Source organism: Tyto alba, unplaced genomic scaffold (genome assembly GCF_018691265.1).
Source record: "Tyto alba isolate M040663 unplaced genomic scaffold, T.alba_DEE_v4.0 Super-Scaffold_6, whole genome shotgun sequence".
Lineage (NCBI taxonomy): Eukaryota > Metazoa > Chordata > Aves > Strigiformes > Tytonidae > Tyto > Tyto alba.
The window spans coordinates 25402090-25424346 of NW_024881327.1; the positions used below are offsets into that span (position 1 = coordinate 25402090).

The window sequence follows — 22257 nt, forward strand, 5'->3', positions numbered from 1 at the left end:
CACCCAGGTTCAGACGGCTGGGGGCAAATATGTGTGAGATGTCCTCATTTTAAATCATGCCTCTTCTTCCCTCCACGCCAGGCTGGGATAGTGTCAGTGTCAGAACGCTCCCCTTTGCCCCCCCCCCCCCCCCCCCCCCCATTTAATCACCCTGACCTGCCGAGCAAGGGGGAAAGCGGCGCCTTGTGCGCCAGCCATCACGGCTGCTGTCAGGGCTCAGGGTGTTTTACCCACGTTTTTGATAACGTGGAGGGTTTTTTTTTTCTTAAAGAGGGGATTTAAGAAAAGGCCCGGAGCCCGCCCAGACCCTCCCCAGCGAGGCTTGCCAGTGGATCTGCCCCTCGAGTGGGAGCGGGGCTGCCCGGTGGAGGGGGGGGGGGGGGGGGGGGCGAGGGGCCTGTCCCCGGGGAGGGGGGGGGGGGGTGTTGGCGGGGTGGGGGGGCGGGCAGGGCGGCTGCCGCGCCCCCCCCCCCGCTGTCAGGCTGATGCTCGCCCACGTGTCCGGGAGATTTAAAAAGTTTGGGGCGGCGGCGAGGCCGTGCCCAGAAGAGCGGCGGCGCAGGGGACACCGCGGGCATGGGAAGCCTCTGCCACCAGCACCAGCAGCACCAGCCGCCCCCCCCAGCCCCCCCCCAGCGCCGCCGGGGGGGAGCAGGGGACGGCGCGGCGCGGCCGGGGTCCCCGCCGCTCCTCTTCCTCCTCCTCCTCCTCGCCTCCTCGCTATCTGCTTGCAAAGGTGAGGAGCATCCCCCTCGCAACCCCTCCCTGCACTGCCAGCCTTGCAATTGTTTTATTTTTTATTTGGGGGGACGGGGGGGGGGGGGGGGATGACCCCAGCAGCCTGCCAGCCGGGGGGTGGGGGTGGGTTCAAAGCGAGCTCCCCGCCGGGCCGGGCTGGGGTCAGTCGCGGGTTTGGGAGAGAGGCAAAGATGGGCAGGGGGCTGCAGCTGCTGGGCACGGTGTTGGGGGCTGGTTTGGGAGGGCTTCTTCGTGTACCCCAGCAGAATTACCCCGTCCTGGCAAAACCACTCTCCAGCAACTTGAGGCAGCAGCTTTTGTTAAAAGCGATTTCGTTTTAAATATAATTTAGGAGGTGTATCACAGGTTCACGGGAAAATTTAGGACTCTCTAAAAGTCCCTTCGTTCAACCTGAAGCGATATTTATTGCATGAGGAATTCCTGGGGGTGGGGGTTAAGTGGGAAAGGACGGAGCTGCTGAGTTCCTCAGGCATAGGTCTTGATTACCTTGATTTAATTTGAAATGTTGTCCTACACCTGAAGGTTGCTATTTTTGTGGTAGGAAGTGCTTGTAAAACAAGCACAGATAATGGGCTTTTTAACAAAACATACTCTCTTTTCTGTTCTATTTTCTCACTCCAGATCGATTATTATCCAGATGCACTTATACGTTGTGAAATAACACTGTAAAATAAGTTGTTGTGCAAGGAGTACTATTTGTATTATATGTGTGTGAGTTGCTTTCATCAGGAGTTTTTGTTCTGATTTGTGTCTTTTTTATTATCAAGAATCAAAGAACTCTAAGTACAATGTACTTAATATTCTGTTAAAAATAAATTCTGGAGATGTGGAAGAGGGAAGGAAAAGGAGAACAAGGAAAGGCAGTGGCACATGGTATTTCACCATTTTTCGTATAAAAATGATTGACAGAAGCTTGTCTAGGGAGAGCAGCTGAAGGAAGAGAAGATGTAAGAAGTGAATCCCGGGCCGAAATATGACTGAAACTGTACATCTGGCATGCTGCTGCCTTGGAAGAAGTTGAGTTTTTAGAAGTTGGCAGAATTAAGGATAAGAGAACAAACGTGTAATGGACAGTGTCAATTTTGCATGGGGATTTTCTCCTCCATGTTCCTTTTGAATAGGGTTGCTTTCCTCAATAGCACTTTTCCTTTTTTTTTTTTTTTTTTTTCTTTTCCGCTCCTCCCTGTCATTAATTTGTGTATATTACAAAATAATTTACCGTTTCCCCACATGTGCTGTTGTGTCTGTGTGTAAATGAATGAAGTCCTGTGGGGACTGCAGCACTGTTCTGGCTGGGGCAATGGAGGGACACTGCTTAGCACTGGAGGGAACATCGTCTTAGGTAGCACTGCACATGAAAAAAAGAGCTTTGGTAAGGGGAGAAGGGTTAAGGAAACTTAGTTGCTGGTGAAATAATGGCATCTCTTCTGCTCAAACATTTATGATCCAGGAGAAGGGGCAGGGAAGGCAAGCTGTAATATTCAGGCTTTCTTGCTTGCTGCCCTCAGCTTTACAGGCTATTGGATTTCTTCTGCTCCCCCTGGAAAGCCTTGGGAACCAGGCAGTGGCAGAAGCAGTGTTGGGAGACAGGCAGGCAAAGGTTTAATGGGGAAGGTGTGTTAATTTGAAGTGTTGCCCAGTTCCACTCATTGCAAGCAGGATACCAGTCCCAGGCAGTCCTCCAATTTGGATATATTAATTTAAGAATAGAAAACAAAGTAAGAGAATTGTGGTAACTTTAATGTATTTGGTGTTTTTCCTTCAACTAAAACACCCTCCAAAGCAAATTTTTAACTGGAAAGCAGTTTTCTTGTTATGTGAACATCTCAGATTTTAAAAGTATCCCACTTCTACATAGTGTGGCATTAAGAGCCTCTCTAATGCTTTTTTTTTTAGGGGGGGAAAAAAGCATCTAGAATAATTAGTCGCCTTAAGCCTATACCAGTACCAAAATGTGGTTTTGAAATCTACCCCTTAGCCTGGAACTAACTAATGTCATAATTATTGTTATTAGTGGTACACATAAAACAAATGGAGATGATGGTCATTCGTACCCTGTTCATCTGGCCATTCTAGCTAAGTCTACCTTTACTTCTTTTTTTTTGTTTAATTTGGGTCAATTCTTTGAAAAAAATGTGACCATGGCTAATGATAGACTGGGAGGTTCTAAAATCTCTATTAATATGAGGTCTTTAAGAACAGTGTATAAACTGGTTAGGCACAGTTCATGGGCAGCAACTTCAGGTAGGGTGATAAAGTAGGTGACTTCATACGGTGTCCTGCAGTGCTAGGACTGTACAGATAAAGCACCACCTTCTCCAGCACCAATCTCCCTCCTAGCTGAGTTACAACACAGCCCCTCACAGATATGCTTGCGCGGTGTCTAGTCTACACACAATTCAGCGATGCTCATTTCTATTATTTGCAGAGACTCTACATTGTTATTAGAAATATACTGCCAGATAAAGTAACAAAGTGGAAAGGTGGATATTCTAGTTGGAAGGGACCCAGAGACAGTGACTTCCAGGTCTACAGCCTGGCTGGGCAGAGACGGAGAAAGGAGCTGCCCCCAAGCCAAGCACAGCATCACTGCAGCATCTTGCAAGTAGTAACACATTTAATCATCTAAGGGACTGAGCTTTTCCACGTCACATATGCCAAACAGAGGAAACAAAGCCAGTTGCACATGTACCGTCTATCATCTTCTCAAAAACACCATGTCCATATCACAGGCATTAGTCATATGCAAGTGTACATTACATAGCATGTGTTTAATTCTTTAATTGTAACCTACAAGAAAGCAAGAGGTAGGATCCAGATTCTCAACTTGTGATAAGTACACTGGAGGTGAGTGAGTTCTCAGAAAACTCGAGGTTGTAGGTGCTGCAATGTGTTTTCCTGAGCAGGTCTTAGCATTCAAGAGCTGCTGTGCAAATTTTCTTGCCGGATACTTATTGCTGAGAATGGAGTAACGCTAGCCTGGCCCTCTGTGAAACCTGTGTAACTTCCACACTGTTTATTGCTAAGAGATGTGAGCATTCATATCTGCTGTGAACTTGTGAAGAAACCTCTTGCTGTGTTGACATAGAGAGGGCAGAAGCTACTGGACAAACCCCACAACACCCGGGGCAGCAGACTTCCTTGGACCGTGCAGCTCTCAGACTTTGCAGTTAGTAAGTGTGCTAGGTATTGTAGCATGTTCAAAGCTTTTATTTAAACCACTGACATGGGTTACTTATACAAATTACCTTTGCTGTACAGCATTGCTAAGCATGGTTTGTGCTTCCAGGTGCACCAATGCCATCCCAAGCACTTGAGGGAGATGAAGATTTGCAGCTGTGGAAAGAGGTAAGCATCGTCTCCCATTTCTTCTTCCTTGCTACAGCCGCACCTCACTCTCCCGTATTTTTCTTGCATGGAGTTCAGGTGCTTCTTCTTCCAGTCCTGCTATCTCCTATCCTGACATCAGTGAAGAGGTGAAACATCTTCTTTTCCAGATTTTCTGAACAGTTGTTCCAGGAGGATGTTGACGTTGGGTGTTGAGACATTTTTCTGGGGAAAGACTGTCTTGGCTCAGTGGAGAGCTATGTTTGATAACAGTTGTCACTTACCTGTCAATGACCAGGCAGTCACTGTCCCTGGAAGCAACATAGTGTCCCACCTGGTGGTTTTGTAGTCCACGCATGACACACAGGAATTGTTTCAACTCATCCAGTCTTATCTCTTGTTTCTTCTGTTCTGCACACAGGGCTGGGACACTGTACTTAATCCTATCCTAGCCCCTTAATTTACTAGGTAAAGGATAATGCGTCAACTACCCCTGTAGCATTTTTCTACTGATTGCTATCATAACTTCCACTCTGTCTTTGAAATGAACGTTTGTTTTGACTCTAGGATGTGACGCGTGTGTTAACCCGGGCTCTTCCCTGCCCGTTTGGAACAGATGGAGTGGCAGAGCACAACATGCAGGGAGGGTTTAGCCTGAAACTCACATGCCCTGATGTTGCTATAACCTTCTAAGTATTCCCTTGACATTTAATTTTGTAGCTTCTGATAACATTAGAAAGCAAGTGACTCACCAAGGGTACAGATGCATAGAGTGAATTTCTTCCCTTTGCAGCCATTACAGGAGATGCTTCCCTTACTGTCAGCTGCCCTTAGTTCATTTTGGAAGGGTTGTCTCAAACACCAACATACTTCTAGACTGGCGGTTAAACAAGAGCTGGTGATATTGATCTCTTGGAGAAAAAGTGGTCTTTTGGGAAGTAAGGTCCTGATAGATTTAAGGAGTTAATAGAAATGAGTTATTTACATTCTAGATTGAAAAATGCTATTTTATACATTTCTGCATTTACTGCTACGATTTGCTAGTTGTAACACAGGATTCAGGAGAAGCCCTGCCTCTAAATTAACCTAGTATTTTTCCAGGAATGACTATGAGTTTATAAATATGGGAACTTTGTAACTAAGTATGGTGTTCCTTTACTTGTCTCTCAAACCCTTTTGTTTCTTTGTTATTTAACCAACCCCAAACAACTCACAAGCTCCCATCCTCAGGCCACATTTCTGAGATTGGAGAGAAAACTACTTAGCAGATACATCAAGGATGAGAGAAACTATTATGTTTTTTTTTGAAAGGAATTAACTGAAGCTGTGGCTTTTCCTCAGCTCTTGCTTTGTCCATGCAGGTTTATCTGAGAGATACCTTGTCTTGCATTGTGTCCAACACAAAGCAGTCTCTGGCTTGTCCTGCTACTGAATTATGGTAGTTCTCTGAGTCACCTCCAACTACAAAACAAGCAAATAAACAAAATAAAATAAAATAAAATAAAATAAAAAAAACAAAAACAAAAACAAAAAACAAACAACCCCCCCAAAACAAACAAAAAAAACAGCAGAAACTCCCTCACCAAGAAGAAACAGCAAAGTTTTGATTTAGGCTAACAAAATTATTTCAGTTTAGTTTATTTCATTTGGTGCTGATTTCTCCCTTTGTATTTTCTCACTCTGAAAGCAGTGAAGCTGAACTAATATACCCAGAGACAAACAATGGCAAGATGAAGGGAAAAGAGAATGAGCAAGATGTGTTACCAACAAAAAGTATTTGAAAAGGGAATTCTGTGAGCTATTAGCTTTCCCACTATCTCTGCTAATGCTTTCTCATAGATTGTCTCTAGAGAAATGAATCATGTCTTGTCTTGAAGCACTCAAATATGCATTATTTGTTTATTGCTTTTTTCATTTAATGTTTTCATTGCTAAAGAGTGCTGTTTAGGGCTTTTTACCTATAATAAAATTATAAGACCCATTGCATTGCTTACACTTTATTTAAAAAAAAACCCAAAACAACACTTTTTTAATGCAGTCTGTGAACAAGATGATTGGCAAAGCTTTTCAGCATATAGACTAACAGTACCAACTATTAAATGGAAAAAAAAAATAAGGCCTACCAAAGGAGATTGCTATTGATACAATTTTAAATTTATATAATGAAAGGTTAAGCTTTTTTTTTTTTTTTTTTTTTTTTTTCCCCATTATTGTTAAACTGTGTAGCTTCAGTTGGAGTACTGGAGATTTTTTTCTTTCCCTCACAGAATGCTTTGAGCTTTCAGCACTGGTAATGTTACTTCCATGAATTCAAATGCCCTTTACTTAATTTCTTCTCCTTTCTTAATATCTCCATTAAAAATGATTCAGTGTTATGGGACTCTTTCATCTTGGAAAAGAGACAACAGAAGAAGGATGTGATTAATCGTCTACACAAGGTCATGAACCACAGGGAGATGATGGGTGGGAATCACCTATTCATTACCTCTTCCAGGACAGGGTCATGACAGCACTGAATGAAGATGGCTTTGCAAAGACTGATCAAGACAAACAGAAGTGGTATTCCATGCAGTGCTTAGGAAACCCTTGCCGCAGGATGTTGTGGATGTTAAAAGTTTACAGTGGCTCAGAGAGAGATTGATCAAATTCATAGCACAGAAATCCACTGAGCTTTATTACAAAGGACCTGCTTCCAACTCAGAGTGCTGGTGGTTGGAGAGCATGGGTTTTACTCAACCACTGGTCTTGTCCTAGGTTCTTCCCTGGGTGTCAACATTTGGTCATTTCTGGAGATAAGATGTAGAGCTAAACGGATATTGTTTTGATCCAGTTGAAGTGGGAGTTGGGACTTCTTGGTTTGTGGATTTATCTGTTTTGGTTTTGTGTCTGTGTGTTGCATTCAATTCTGTGCTGCCTGTCTTAAGTGACCGTCTTAAGTTCATCAGCAATGACTTCTTCCACAATGCTCTTTGAGTTTAGATCCCTTGAAAGATACTGAATGTATCTCCTACCAGTACTGTGATTTGGGAACCACCTCCTTTAAACAAAAACTGCTAAGCCTCCTCATTTGACAAGGAAATCAGTGCAAACCTCGGATATTGGCTGCTTGGTGACTCACACAAAGTGACTGGCATGCATAAGATGTGCTGGCACACATCATAATCACTTAAGAAATGCATGTGTCATACACCTGCAGGGATGCTGGAATTCAATCAGAAGAGCTGTGTTTGAGGACTGCTCATGGAGTCACTTGCTTTAGCTTTGTCATTTTCTTTGCAGTTTTGTATAATCCAGAAATGCCACAAAAAAGATTTAAGTTCATAGTCAATACCCCAGATGCTTAAAATCATAATTTAAAACATTACTTGTTCTGAGGTTAAAAATAAGAGAGGCATGAGGCAGGTGAGAGAATAAAGAACACAGATACGTATATGTTTGTTGAGATAAAGTATAATATTTTCCTTATGTGGTTAAGGCCTTTTTTTTTCCCCTGAACGCAAAATATTTAATGAATGTACCTTTGTGGATTCTTTAATGGTGAACAGGCTTGTCATGCCTTTAGCTGCACTGAACTGTTTCTGAAAATGTACACATTTCACTTGTTTTTATTAATCCGACTTCTTAAAAAAGGACTGTGTGAACTTTTACAGATAGACGATGCATGTTCTGCCTACCTGTCCACAGATTCTCAGCCTCAGGTGAGTCAGAGGTTGCTTTATTATTTTGATACTATTTATTATATGTACTAGGATTGGAAGTGTGATACCTGACTTCATGTTTTCTTTGCATTAGGCACCCAGTACAATGGAAGAACTTTGTTTTTTGGTCATGGGATTTCTCCAGAAACCACAGGTAACACACACGCAAGACTACTTGGCATTTCTGAAGCCCAATCTCTGTGTGCCAGTGACTACAACGAATTCTGAGGACCCGGTATCCAAAATGTCACCAGGTGCTGGAATTAATACTATCAGATCTGACTCTGAAATGCTGTGTGTAAAAACACCTATTAAAGAAAGAAGGGAGACTCCAGTGTTTGGAAAATAATCTCCAGGCCGGATATAAGGTTTTAGGTGCTTTTATTGCTCTATATTAGAAAAATTATGAGATCTCAATGGAGAAAGGATTGTATTTAGGAGAGACTAGGGATATACACTGGAGCATCTGCTAAACCCATCTGCTCTCCTAGTGGAGAGTAAACAATGCTCTCTGCAGATTTTGAAATGTGTAGCTATGTTGTTAAGCAAAGACATGTACTATATTTGTCAAGGAAGTCAGATATTCCAATCCAGTACTGAAAAGTTTATAATGTAATCAAAATTGTCCATTGCTTTTTTTTTTTTTTTTTTTAAACAAATAAAATCCTCTCTACTGATTATTATTCCCACAGGGCTTAGATGAAAAAGACAACACCAAAAGGGTAAGATTTCTATGTATTTTTTACAATTACACTAAAATTGTCAAGAAAATCAAAACACCTTTACCCTGTTTTGTAGTAAAACACCACTTCTAATTTTTTTGAACAGTTCTTATTTCATTATTCTAAGACTCATGACTCAGGAAACTCAGACATCATGGTAAGTGGCATAGCACCTCCTTGTGAGTACATGTGTGCTTGAACATAAAAACAAGGTAATGTTCATTTTTGCAGCAGTTTCTCCAACTGTATAGCAAGCTCCGAACTGGGAGTTTCATGTTTAAGTTATAGAATATGTTTTAATAACATGGGAGAGGATCATCAGTACTGTACAGGTGTGGAAAAAAAAAAAGAAACCAAACATTCACGGAATCCCAACTGCATCTTAATCTTGTAGTTTCAACATTTAAGAACAAGATAAAATGTTTTTTTTTCTGGTACTGGAACATAATGTATGCAGTGAAACAATTCAGTTTTATAGAAGCTGATAACTTGACCATAAATATTAAGAACTCTTAATGAATTTCTATTAATTCAATTGTATGTATTTGTGCATGTCAAGTATGTGTCAGGCAAAATAGTATTTAAGTCTCACTGATACTTTGGATTATATTTTAAGTGAAAAATACTATTTTAAAAATAGCCTAGTATTGTTGCTATAAAAATATTCTCATAAACCAACAAATAAACTATGTGTGATCCATTCTTGCTTTTAAACTGCAAACATCTGTTATTTCTGTGCATCTGTGTAGCTTTCTTGTGCACCACAGGATGTTGAGAAAGTTTAACATATTCATGTTTAACAACCATTCTCAAATGTTAATGTCCATTTTTGCTTTGTTCTTTGCATTGCTTCAGAAATTTGTGGCATATGTCCCAGAAATAGATATTGCTGATATTGGGGTCATGACAGAGCTTTCTGGAGGATTTAATGATAATCAGGGCACAGTGGAATGAGTTATTTCTGCTGCTGCTCCCGCTTAAGAGGTTCCAGCATCCCACTTTGTCCCCATCCTGAATACCTTTGCCCCTGCCTGCCCCCAGAGATTACTGCATTCTCACTTCTGGTTTAGCCCAGTTCTCAGAGATAACTTAGCTAAGATCCATCATTTCTTGGCTTTATTAACCTCTCTCCACTGCCCGCAAGACAGAGCCCAAGTGGCCAGCTGGGCTGCCCTTTAACTCTTCCACTCACATCAGACTTCTACTTTTTTTAGTGATAATGATGCCACATTGCCTACCTTAGGCAGACAATGCAAAATCGGCTCCAAGGAGGAAAGTTCATTTCACCTAGTTAGTACATTAACACTTTGGTAACTCTAGTTATTCCATATATCATAATTCTCTTTGTTGTATTACTTTTCGAAGAACTATTGTATCAAAAATGCATTATTTTTTAAATTACATTTGCATGAGTTGAAGGTTTAAATTGGTTGATAGAACACAGGTTTTTCTACTGTGGACCTCTCTCCACAAGCCCACAAGGTTGTGTTTTGCCAGGGGGGCACCTGCACTGTGCAGTACACCAGTGTGCTTAACCAGGTTGTCTGCAAGCATAAAGTCTTGTTGAATACAAGGAATTTCACAACTGGAGCTTGTCCTTTAGGTAGAATGACCAGTTCCACGGTTACAAATTTTACTTGAAAATGGATCCCTCCTGCATATGATTTTCTAGCAAAAACCCCACATTATTTTATTGCTGCAATTTAAGTTATTTTGAAGTAAAATGAATTTTTCGGTACAATGGAAATTGAAGCTTCTAACTTCCATAATAGGTAATTGTAGAAACGTTAGTAGGAGTAGTGTATAGAAATATCCTCTGTACCACTCACAGAGGCTAATCAAAGTCTGAGTAATTGCAATTGCCTGGGCAAGAAGTCTGTAAACAGTTCTGAACTTTCAGTGAGTAAAGGTGAGGATGAACAGCTGTTCCCTCCATCACTCTGAGCCGTGTTCATACTGTAAATATAAATGTTGGTACCTGTTTGTTGTCAAGTCAGATTGTTAAAAAAGTAATTTTCTCAATTAACATCTTCAGCCCTTTTTTCGGTGCATGTTTGGTTTGTAAGCCAATACCGCAGGAAGAGTCTTTTTTTTTGCATCATGAAGTCCAGATTTCGTTGTTGCTCATGTGTCTGTGTTCACGTCCTCTCAGTCGTCTGTCCTGCATCCTTTGCTGCAACTCGTTCCCCAGCTTAATGAGGGAAGACTGAAGAGATACAGAGTGGACGTATGTAATCTTAAACTCTGCATGCTTGCATTCTCACACTTCGTGATTCATTAGCTCTTCTAAAAATGTCCTTGTAGACTTTTCTGTTCATAATACTTTTTTTTTGTTTGTTTTTTTTTTCCACGATTTAATACCACACTAGTGTATTTTCATTAGAAATGTGAGGTTTTTCTATTCTCTAATTAGTGAAAAATAACCCTGCTGCTATTTAACATTTAAAACCAAAAAACACTGAAGTAATATACTCTTAACACAGAACACTGGTAGAAAACAGAGCCTAGGTATCAAAATGGATCTGCTAGTACTTTTATAAAAAGAAAAAACTTTCAAATTTACCTGTACCATTATATTGCAGTTGAGTTATATTTTCTAGGGGGGGGAGGGGTGTTCTTTTTTTACCTGTTTGGAATTCAAAACATATCTACTCCTTAAACTTACATTATTTATGACTTACAGCACTAAGAATTTCTAAGTAATTTATAGGAAATTTTACTGTTAACTATTTTTACTGTTAAACAGTAAACTATACTTATAACAATTCACAAATGAAATTTAAGAAATTGTTTCTTTTTAAGAGGTCTCAAGCCATTATGTGACAAACAATTTAGAGGCTTATTTTTTACATTAAAGAAACATCAAAATCCATACTCTAAAAATCCTTAGAAAAAAATTCAAAAGTATACTAGCTATCTGATATAAAGTGTAAACACATACTGATCTAAAAAGTCCTCTAACTTTAGGATAGTGTTTGGAAATATTTGTTCCAAGGGAAATTAAAAAAAAAAAAAAAAACAGACCAAAACAATGCTTTAGTGTTTGGGATTGAGCCCAGGGCAGGCAGATATAACGTTGTGGCAAAAGGCAAACACTTTATTGAGCTCCTTGTTGCAAGGTATCTTATTTTAATCAGATCTTTAAAGTAGAAATGAATGAATGATGATGAATATTATGTGTTTCCTTAGTCAGCATTTCACCTGGCTAATTTTTAAAAGACCTGTCTCCTATTATTTGTATTACTGTACTCATAACTAGTAGTACATGGAAATAGCCAGTTAGAATTCCAACCATTCTGTGCTGTGATAACTAGCAGTCTATCATTGGCAATCATGATGCTACACTTACCTTTACATGTTAACTCAGCTAAATACATAAGCACATGCATAACTAAGGTCATTATTTCAGTGGGAATATCCACATGCTCAGTGCTACACTACTTGCTACATAAGAACTGTAGTTCCAGCTAAAAGTTTGAATGCAGAATTTGTGGCACTTTCAACTACCATGTTGAGTAACAGTAACCTGTATTTTGTGAACGAGAGGTGCAGGAATCTTCTAGATTAGTCAGTGCTATCATGGACAATTGGATTAAAGTAGATGGTGCAATCACTTCATTACCACCCTTATTCTGCCTAAGGATGTCTAACTAGGATTTGTTTGAAGAATGGAATGTAGAACTGTCACAGTCATATCATAGCAACAATTTTTAAGAAAGAAGGTGCAATAACAAAAGCCACACTAGTTCAGACTATATTCTCATCAGTCCAGTATCCTATGTCTAACAGTGTCTTGCTGTGCATAGACAGGAAAAAGGTGGAAGGACCAGGGAAGTGTAGAGCAATCGGTCCTCTGGTATACTCTCTAGCTTCTGGCAGGCACTTCCTAGAGACCTTCCGAGCTGAAGGCTTCATCTGGACCATTATCTAAAATAGTCATTAATGGATTTAACCATCTTTGATTTTTTTTTTTTTTTCCCTATATGTTTTAAATCATTATTTATTTTGGAACATCTATCATTTGACATTTAGGCCTAGAAAGTGAAGAGCTCATTAAATCCCAAGGAAAATGTGTAATATTAAATAGGTACTTGAACACATTTTCTTCTGTAAGGCTAAAACCACGAGAAGTAATGACATGGTCAACACTTACAGAATACAGCCATTAAAAAATATTCATAAACCCAGTACAAAATCTAAGGAAACAATGAAAACAGCTCTAAATTGAATTGCATTTTATAGAAAGCAAATTTTTTAATTTCCTCCTGTGAATTCCTGCTGTGAGTACCAGTCACCCTGTTAAGAGTGTTACTTACTGGTATACAGTGCATAAGCACCAGACTTTTACAAAATGCTAGCATCTTTTGGAATCGAATTAATTTGCAGTCTCTCTTGGTTTCAGTGGGTTTACATACACCTTATCTATCTTAATGTGATAATAAATCTTTGAAATTCATCCATATTATGCTTATCATATTTGTTTATATGGCAGATTTTGGTGCATTTAGTGTAAGAGTTTAAAATCCTCTCTATTATTGCTGAGGGTCATAGCAGTTTATAAGAAAATTAAGAAAATACTGAAATAATCTACCATCAGTAATAAAAGTAGTGCAAGTATTCCCCGACTGTGAGAAAGATATAAATCTACCTTTCCCAGAGACTCTATCAGATGGGCGGATGGGGAAATGGCATCGATAAACTTTAAAGCCAGTAAATTATCAAAGCAACTCTGCCTAAGACGTGCAGAGGAACTCCGATCCCCGAAGGAGCAGGATGCCCCCCTGTTCCTGCAGGCTGTCCACCTCTGGCTGGCACTCTGGTGTCACTGACTGTGCTTCAGGAAGGGTTAGCTTGCTGCTAGTGTTTTTTTCTCCTCATACTGGGAAGAAAACCAGCACCTGCTATATGTAAACACACCCACCTCTCTCCCCAAACAGACAAGGAACTGAAAAGGTGGAGCGGTGAAGGAGGAAAAATGCTTTTTAAAATTTGTTCTTTCTTCCCAGAGTGGACTGACACCAGATTTTGTCATGAATTTGATTCCTCTTGAATTACATCTTAGCTGCTATAATATGATCTAAGAAAGAAGACACAAGAGCATTTTGGTGTCAAGTCAATCTAAGAGACCGAACAAGATAACTTCTAGAGGGCAGGCATTAAAATAAAATTCTAAATAACCATATTTCGTCAGAAATGTATATGTTTCTGTATACATATACATATGCAGGTTTGTGAATATACATGGATATACATTACAGCATGTATTAATTATTTTTTTAATATCTCCAAACCCTGGGAAGTTTAGAAGGTGGGCGTTACACATTTTAGCTTCAGTTGTTTTCTTATACTAGGCTTCTGATAGGAAATAAAGCAAAACTATGCAATCTTCTTTAAGAGGTGTTTGGTTGTAAGCAGAGAATGACGTATTAACATAAATCACAACTTCATATTGGCAATTGTAATCTTAATTCCCTTTATGTTCTTGATCAATTTCTTTAACTTGAAACAGCTGCCTATTTTGTTACTGTTTTTATTTTTGTTCACACATCAAATAAAAAAAGTTAATAAATAATGAAATATAAAGACCATAAGCCACTCCCATGGCAATGTACAAGACTCCATTAACAGACAAATATTTACCTTTTTGAAATATAAAAAGCTATAGTATTGAAGCGGTTATAGATCTGAGATGGGCATTTCAAACCTGGGTAATACAAGAATGAGATGGACAATGTAAATAAAAATCATATAGATGTTTTACATACAGCAAAGAAACTGAGTATAATGGTATATCTGGTGAACTGAAGTCAAAATTAAAGGCTAGAATCAAAAATTGGGTATAGTTTAAACCCTACTTCTTTAGGAGTAGCTTCAATCCAGGAAAGCTTTCAGTGTTTGGAAATGATGGGAGCCATCCTGTTTTACAGAATTCTTACAGCATTAGAACAGAGGATGGAGTGATTACTTTTCATGACAACTCAGGTTATGATCATTACCCAAGAGATCACATGACCCCAGTTTTTAGTTGAGAAACACTATCATTGCTAAATAAATTTCATCTAAATTTTATGTTCTGGTAAGCACAAGATCTGAACTATTTTGTATCTCAGTTGGCCTGCCTCCCCACCTGCAGTGCAGACACCTCACTCAGCTATCTGATATCACCACAAGCAATGAAAATACTGTGATTAAGCTTATGTGTTCTCTAATCATGAAGGTCTCATTAAAGCAACTAGATCCTTCCTGCTTTGTACTTGTTACATGTAAATGGATTTTCTGTTTTCTTCATTGTTCCTTCCCCACTCTTGCGGTATGGATCCGTAGGCAGTTGTTTCTCAACGTGTGCAGCACTGACATGAGAGAATATCATAGGCACCGGTCTTTCGTTTGGGAGCTAATGAGAGAGGAGTGATCGTGATACACCTCTGGGAACAGTCTGGGATCTCATTCCTGGGAGAAGCACAAGTATTTCTGATATTTAAAGCTTTGCATTGCTATCCTTTTGCAAGGTGCAGAGACCAGCTCTACTCTGTCTGTAGAGACTCCACCACCATGAAGACACTCTACTTGTGTCTGGGTAATGAAACCGGGAAAGTGGAAGGCAAAGGCTGCTTACCGTTACTAGTACCATTCTAAAGCAATTTGAACTGAGCCAAAACTTGAGGAACTTGGCCTTTATTCATGTGTTTTCTGCTATTTCTACATGACAACACAAACTTCTTGTTACTGACACAGATAAATACATATAAAGCATACCTTATGGGGCAAGACTGTGTAGTAATATTGAAGAAACACTTTTAATATGTACATAAACAACCTCTCTATATGTATTTATTTACAAGAATAGATATGATTTAAAATACTTTTTTCAGGAAGAGCTTCAAGGACCTGGCAGGATTCAAAGCAGAGGCTACTTTTTCTACCGGGTATGGTTTGCTTGACTTTTTTCCTTTTCATTTCATGATGAGTGTTACAAAACAAAAAGTAGAGAAACCAGCGAACTGCAGTAAGAATACTGTGTCTGAGGAAACTTGTTCCAGTAAGAATATCCCACCATATAGGACTACTCAAGATCTGCTCCAGACATCTTCTTGGATTAAAATAAAGGCACAGTAGGAAGTTTTTGTACACATCTTAATGTTTGTGTATACATGATACCATGCTATGTCTTAATAAGTAATTGGTTATTATGTATATAATTCTCAGAGAAAGTTCTAGAAAATATGCCGTCTTGGACAATCCTTCTAAAGCATTGTTCAGTACGGTATGTTTGCATGTGACATAAATACAATGCCATGCTTACACACTGTATCAAAACAACAACTGGGCCTGACATTCTCATTTTCCTTGAGTTTTGACCAGTAAGATTAGAAACCAGACACAGAAATTGTCATGAGAATGAAACTACTCCATTCATCCTTGATGTCATAGAGCTTTTTTACTCCATTTTATGAAAAACTGAGCAAATTAAAGATGGCAACTCAAACTTAATAATAATTATATTGATTTTGGTTAATCTTTCTATTTAAATAAGAAAGTGGCTAATGAAAAGAAGGTGAATTTGTATAGTTATATTTCTTATGTATCAGGATTGGATCTTTACAGTTCGTATGACGGGCCAAAATTATGTGTAATATTAACATCAATGTATTCATGATGTCAGAGTGAAAAGCAAATTCTTGTTAAGCTCAGTAAGAGATTTTTTTATCAGCTTTAGTAGATGTTGTATCAAGTTCCTTTGTAGTGCAAAATATTTCCGAAATTTTGGTGAAAAGGGAGACATTCTTTGCCTATGTTAACACAGTCTAAAAATAAAATAATTGAGTGACATATATTTCTTTGTTAATTATAACAAATACTTATAATGCAATAATAACAATTTGGAAGCACATCTTAAGAAAAAAAAAAAAACCAAAGAGGCATAATGGTCTCTTAGAGTCACTTCTTGTGACTTTCTCCCCCTTGTAAAATCCCACGAGATGGACATAATTCTTAATCTCTATACAGTAATTTTTACTGTATAATTCTTCTCCAGATGTGGATATACACTAAACAATAACTGGTCTCAGGTTTATCTTTAGTGGTGATCATGTTGAAAGAACTGAGAAATTTCCCAATTTCTATACATACCAGGGTGGGGCTTTGTTACTGAAACCAGTCAGTTTTATAGAGTTTTATTGGATATTTGTCTTTCAGCCACGCAACGGAAGGAGATCAGTGGATTTTCGCTAAGGAGGTATTTATTTAGTGCTTTTAATCACAACCTATAGAAATAGGACACAATATTTATGTTGAGGAGTAGTCTCAGGAAGCCTTTAACTGTTTTGTCAATTTAATATTTCTGCAGAAAAGCTTCTTGCAGATGTGCTAAATTCACATATCTTCAAGTGAAGTGAATAAAAGCTAGTTTCTAGAACAGAGAACACAGAACTTTTTCAGGCATCAAGAAACTGAAAATATCCCAGACCTGTAAACATTTTTGAAAGTTAACAATGATGATAAATGTATGTCAGGAAGAACTGATTCAACTACCTATCAAATACATACTGACATCCTGGCGGTAGTCTTCCTGTTCTTACACAGAAAAAAAAAACTCACACTGAAACTAAGTGTAGACTTCAGGATTTAATTTCAAATCATTCAAGTCTTTGGAGAGATATAAAAAAATTTTACCTATGTCAACATTATAATGCTCTGTTTTCTAATGTATCTTACATCTCTATCATATTTTAAGTATTTAGTATTATATCACACCAACAGCTGAAGATTTTTCTTATTTTTCAGGATTTTACATTCCTGACCTAGGATTAATGCTGCAGGAATGCTGACCACATGAACATACTGTTTACCTTACAAAAATTATTTGTTACTAATGTACAATTAAAAATCACTAGAATGTAAATGTTATTAAATTCGATTCCATTAAGGATTCAAATGTTTCTTTACTTTGTTGATTATGTTGAAAGCATCCTAAAATTATTAGTTTCCTAGTGTTATGTTTACAGCTGTGTGTAAAAGAGTCACAGTGTATGCATGCAACAGACATTGCCTCTAACAACTGTTATGTAAATTTATTTTCCCTTATGAATAAAGGCACTCAGTTGTTTTAACCAGAATGTTCGCAATATATGCTGTTGTATTTTTTCAGAATATATTGCAAGTGATTTGTGCAGTCTTTAAAATCGCAGCTTATCTAGACAGGCCAAACAAAAGGTGTAGTTTGCTTTTCAAGATGATATTTTCCACTGTGTACTTCCTTCACTGTAGCCTGTGGATTTCTGGCAATCTGCAGGGTCAAGATAAGATATATACTGGTGATAAATGAGTTGTCAGTCCTCAATGAGCCTTAAGGTTAATAACATTTCATTGCCCGAAAGAAATTAGAACCTTTATTCCCTTAACTAAAGGAAATTGAGTAAAATGCATGTTTTGAAGAAGTATCTTTACTTAATTTACCTAAAATACAATGACATCATTTTTTTAGCTATTCAGAACACATATGCAGTATGGTTTTCATTCAGAAGAAGACTTAACTGCATTGTTTACATTCTTCCAGAATTAGGAACCATCTGAAAACTCAAGTGGTTTTGATGTAGAATTAAATAAATTCCACTCAAAAGAACAAGTTAGCTTCACAGTCTTCCTAGCTTCTCTCCCCGAGTTTGTTTTCACGTCAGGGTTGCGTTAAACTATGATGCTGAGGCTGTAATTATGTTGAAAGTAACTAATCGTTCAGTGTAGAAGCAGATTATTGTTTTTAACATTGTATTGGCAGGTCAGAGTTTGAACTGACCTCAGCATTATCTACTCCTGCTTCTGCAAACTTGGATGAGCAGCTTGAACTTCATAAAGCAGCTGGGAGAACAGATGGCCTCAGACGTGGAAACCCGACCAAAGAAGTCCTTTTCCTCTTCTTACCCACCTGTTTTCACTCTGCAGTTTGCTGTGCCTCCAGCTGAACTGCTGCAAATGTTTGTGAATGAGGATCTAGCTTTGTCAGACCCCTGGTCAGAACCAACTCGTGGCCTTCTACTACAAAACACTTATTGTACAGTATTAAAGTAGGTGCTTTGTTTAATTTCCCCCCCGGCCCGATGCCTTACACCACACGACTGACCGCTTCCCCTTAAGGCTGCCGCGGGACGAGCAGGCCACGGCTGACGAGCAAGGCGGGAAAGCGTGGCTGCCTCCCTTAGCCACAGCCAGCACCAAACCACCGCCTGACGTGGCCCTGGCGGGAAGTGCCCTTTGTTTCACGTTTTGTTTGTTTGGATTCTGGTTTTGTTGTCTGTTGTTTTACTTTGTTTTGCTCTTAAATGTTTTTAAGCGCGTTGGTTTTGTCAGCAGTAACCTACGACTAACGGGGCAAAGCCCCCGAACCGGTGAGGGCCGGGCGGCCCTGCTCCAATGGCCGCCGCCGCCGCCACCCGCGGGTCAGAGGCGAGGCAGTGCCTGGGGGCCGCCCCAGCCCCGGGCTGTCCTGGCGGGCTGAGGCCGAGGGCGATGAGGGGAGTTGGGCCGGGGACGCCAAGGCAAGGTGGGAGGCTGCTGCCGGCGGGCAGCGGTTGGGGCCGAGGGAGGTGCCGGGTGCTGCGAGAGCCATATCGCGCTGCCTGCGGCGCCCGTCCCGCCTGCTGGGCTGAGGGAGAGGGAAGGCAAGGTGGCGGCCCCGCGGGGCAGGGAGAGCCGGTGTCGCTGCCCTGGTCCTGCCTGCCACCCCCAGACCCTGCGGGGGTCGCCAGAAGTGGCAGATGGGAGACCAGTTTATGTGGGTTCTGTTGTGAGAATACATCAGGAAGCTCCCGAGTTTCTAGCCGTTAAGAATTAACCATCGTTACTGTTCTGTAAGAATAATAAAATACCACGCTTTGATAGCTGGATGATCGTAGGTGTAGCATATTTTAAAAACATCATTAAGAATTTTTTTCATGTCATTCACCGGGAGAAAAAAAAAAAAAAACCACAACCCAAAACCAACCAACCAACCAACCAAAACCTGCAAATTTAATCTATCAGAAGTGTTATTTACGCTTCAGGATTGAAGTTACCTCGCCTATGGGCCCCCAAACTGGGTATGTGCATCACCCCTGGCAAAGCTGGTGGTAACCAACCTTATAATTGGCAGCAGCGAGAAGCGTTGCGAGAAGTTTCTTTGCTTGGGATTGCGACCTGTTAGTAAAGCAATATTATTTCAGTAGCCTAGTTGTGTAATCTGAAACCAATTTACATTGGATCGCTTTTGCCACTGCTTGGCTCCTTTGCACTATTACCATCAAGTGTCTTCTGAAATCTTTGACACACATTTTCATTTATTTAATTTGTGCATATTACTGCAACCTTGAACTAATCACTTAACACCATCTTTCTAAACATTGATTTAACTCCATTTGTTAAAAAATTGTATACTGTTTGCTAGCTTCTGATCTTCCTGAGATTGGAGTTCAGATTGAACAGGGACAGCTGTTACTATAATATTTACTGTGGTCTAGGATTCTTCATCCAATTTATTTGTTTTGCTTTTCCATTTTGTAGATGTAATGGCAACTAGGAAATATCTAGTGTACAACTGATTATACAAACCCATTGAGCGTTACAAACATTAAATAGAAGTAGTATAAAATATACCATTTAAGTAAAATACTATGGAAGGATTTTATGTAGAACCTAAATTTACAGAAAACCACAAAATGTCAAAATTTTTCCTGGCAAAACTGGCCAGAGCTTATCTTCTAAGTTACCTACATTCCAATTCTGTTTTGGTAGTCCTTTTTGTTGCATGGTTTTGAAATTATTTGTCCAGTTACAATGATGATTTTTATTATGTTTTTTAATGCCTCATGATTCTTCAAAATCCTACTATGAAGAAGGATTTTCAATCTGTGAAGTGGGGAAATTTCATCATGACTTAAGTCAGGTAATCATACGGTAAAGCACGGGGAGGCCAAACTGATGTGGATGTGTGTCACTTGTTTCTTCAGTGGTTCCCTTGGAGGAGTGGTCCTCTTAGTTCTGTGAATGTTTTGATACCTAAGTCAAAATTCTGCTTTGGTGAAGGGTTGAAAACTTGCAGTAAGACTGAGTGTAAGACTTTTCTATGTAAGTAAACCCTGGACGATTACACTAAAGCAAAATCTTCATTTGGGTTTTTCCTATTCCAGACCCATTAGTGACCACCTAATTCATTAGATTCTATATGGAGCTTCTCTTTTATTTTTTCCAATGGATTATATCAATTACTTTTCAATCAAGGAGAAAACATCACTTATTCTTATCTATGTTTTCATATGTGGATAAACTTAAAGTAAGTTTGCTAGTATATTTGAAATACTTGATTTCGAAATAACCATGTTCTTAGAGGTAGAATGTTACAGAAAATAATTTACCACATACTATTACTAACTATTTACAATGGAGTTGTCATATCTAGTCCAAAATCTGGATGTTGGAGCTTTGCGGAAGGAATCAATTAAAGTATTTAGGTATGAAATCTCTGGTTTATCTTAGCAATAAGACACTAGATGTTTGCAAAGCCAGAGTGCTCCACTAGTAGTGAATATTAGTAGCAGTACCCTTGCCTGCAGTCTGCTGAGCCCATGCAATAGGAGCGTTGGATGAACTGTCATGAACTACTGCTACTTCCTTTCCACACCAAACCCTGCCAAGCCTTTCTTCCTTCCTCATGCCAGAGAAACTGCCAGAGGTAAGGGTCGTGCGCGATAGCATGATTCTGTTTACTCTCTTTGTGGATTTCCCATATATGTTTTAATTTAAAATGCAAAGGAGGTTTTTTTACCATTGTGAAATTCCTCAAGGCATGTGTAGCATTTGATCTTCATTAGAATTTGTTTCATTACACTTATGCTAAATTCTGTACAAGAGCCGTGTTGAATAAAAATGAGACAGCTGTCAGCTGGGAAGGCCAATGTAGTACTCATGCGCATGGTAGTAATCCATTGGAAATCCTGGATGTTTCCTCAGGTAAAATTTTTGTAATATTCTTTTTGATCATTTGATGCTGCATTATTATGGAATTATGAATATCGAAACATATATCTGATATACACATATTTATAGAGATATCTTTGTGGATATTTTCAAACAAATTGTTAGTTCGGGGCCAGAAACACCACACTTTTTAACAACCTGTTTTAAAATCTGTTTTACTACTTCTAATCCATATTTGAGGCCTCCTACAGTGTTGCTATTCTACTATTCCAACAGCAGTTCAATTACAATAAACAGATTCTTTTAAGGTGATAATTTCAGTCTTATATGCATTCTTATAAATATTACACAATTCCTTTATCTTAACCTTTTCATTAAAATTACCACAAATGTAGACTTAACACCTACAGAAGTCCTGTGTTATAAACATACTGTATAAAGTAGGTTATGTTGACAATATTAATCATTCATTTAAAATGAAAAGGTCTTTTTCTTCCAATTCTAGGCATTCTTTTACATGTTTATTCACAGTGTCAATACCTTATTCTTAGTAATAACATAAAAATACTGATACAAAAGTCTTGCCTGTATAAAGCTGTATTCCTTTAAGTGTTTTTGAGTAAGCAGTGTAAAGTTTTGGGTTTCTGAAGTTGGTTTCCGTATATCTTTTAGACAATTCTGCAGCTGATATTTTGGAGACTGATTATTTTATCTATGCTTAAAATTTTGAGTTTTCTTTCTCTCTTATTTTCTTGCTGTTTTCTGTTCAGAAATTAAAAATGACAAATGCAAATTCATGATAGAGA

At 39.0% G+C, this 22257-nt stretch overlaps 1 protein-coding gene across 3 annotated transcripts; it reads left to right on the forward strand.

Annotated features, from left to right (window-relative positions):
* The first annotated feature begins 518 nt into the window (after positions 1-518).
* On the forward strand, positions 519-17597 carry NMU (neuromedin U). Of its 3 annotated transcripts, none has more exons than XM_032999255.2 (10): positions 519-736; positions 4049-4107; positions 7737-7784; positions 7879-7938; positions 8477-8506; positions 8613-8663; positions 10659-10733; positions 15379-15432; positions 16703-16742; positions 17291-17597. In XM_032999255.2, the coding sequence occupies exons 1-9, from the start codon at positions 577-579 to the stop codon at positions 16736-16738; spliced, it is 573 nt and encodes a 190-aa protein (XP_032855146.2). In that variant the 5' UTR covers positions 519-576; the 3' UTR covers positions 16739-16742; positions 17291-17597. The 3 variants fall into 3 exon arrangements, with proteins under 3 accessions (XP_032855146.2, XP_042664049.1, XP_042664050.1); XM_042808116.1 differs by lacking the exon at positions 519-736 and adding an exon at positions 3639-3932; XM_042808115.1 differs by lacking the exon at positions 10659-10733.
* Positions 17598-22257: the final 4660 nt, after the last annotated feature.

Excerpts from the sequence above, each read along its gene's own strand:
- NMU (XM_032999255.2), top strand. The coding sequence starts at position 577 with ATGGGAAGCCTCTGCCACCAGCACCAGCAGCACCAGCCGCCCCCCCCA. Across the intron at positions 7,939-8,476 it reads GATTTCTCCAGAAACCACAG|GGCTTAGATGAAAAAGACAA; the intron begins GTAACACACACG and ends TTATTCCCACAG. Across the intron at positions 8,507-8,612 it reads AAAAAGACAACACCAAAAGG|TTCTTATTTCATTATTCTAA; the intron begins GTAAGATTTCTA and ends TTTTTTGAACAG.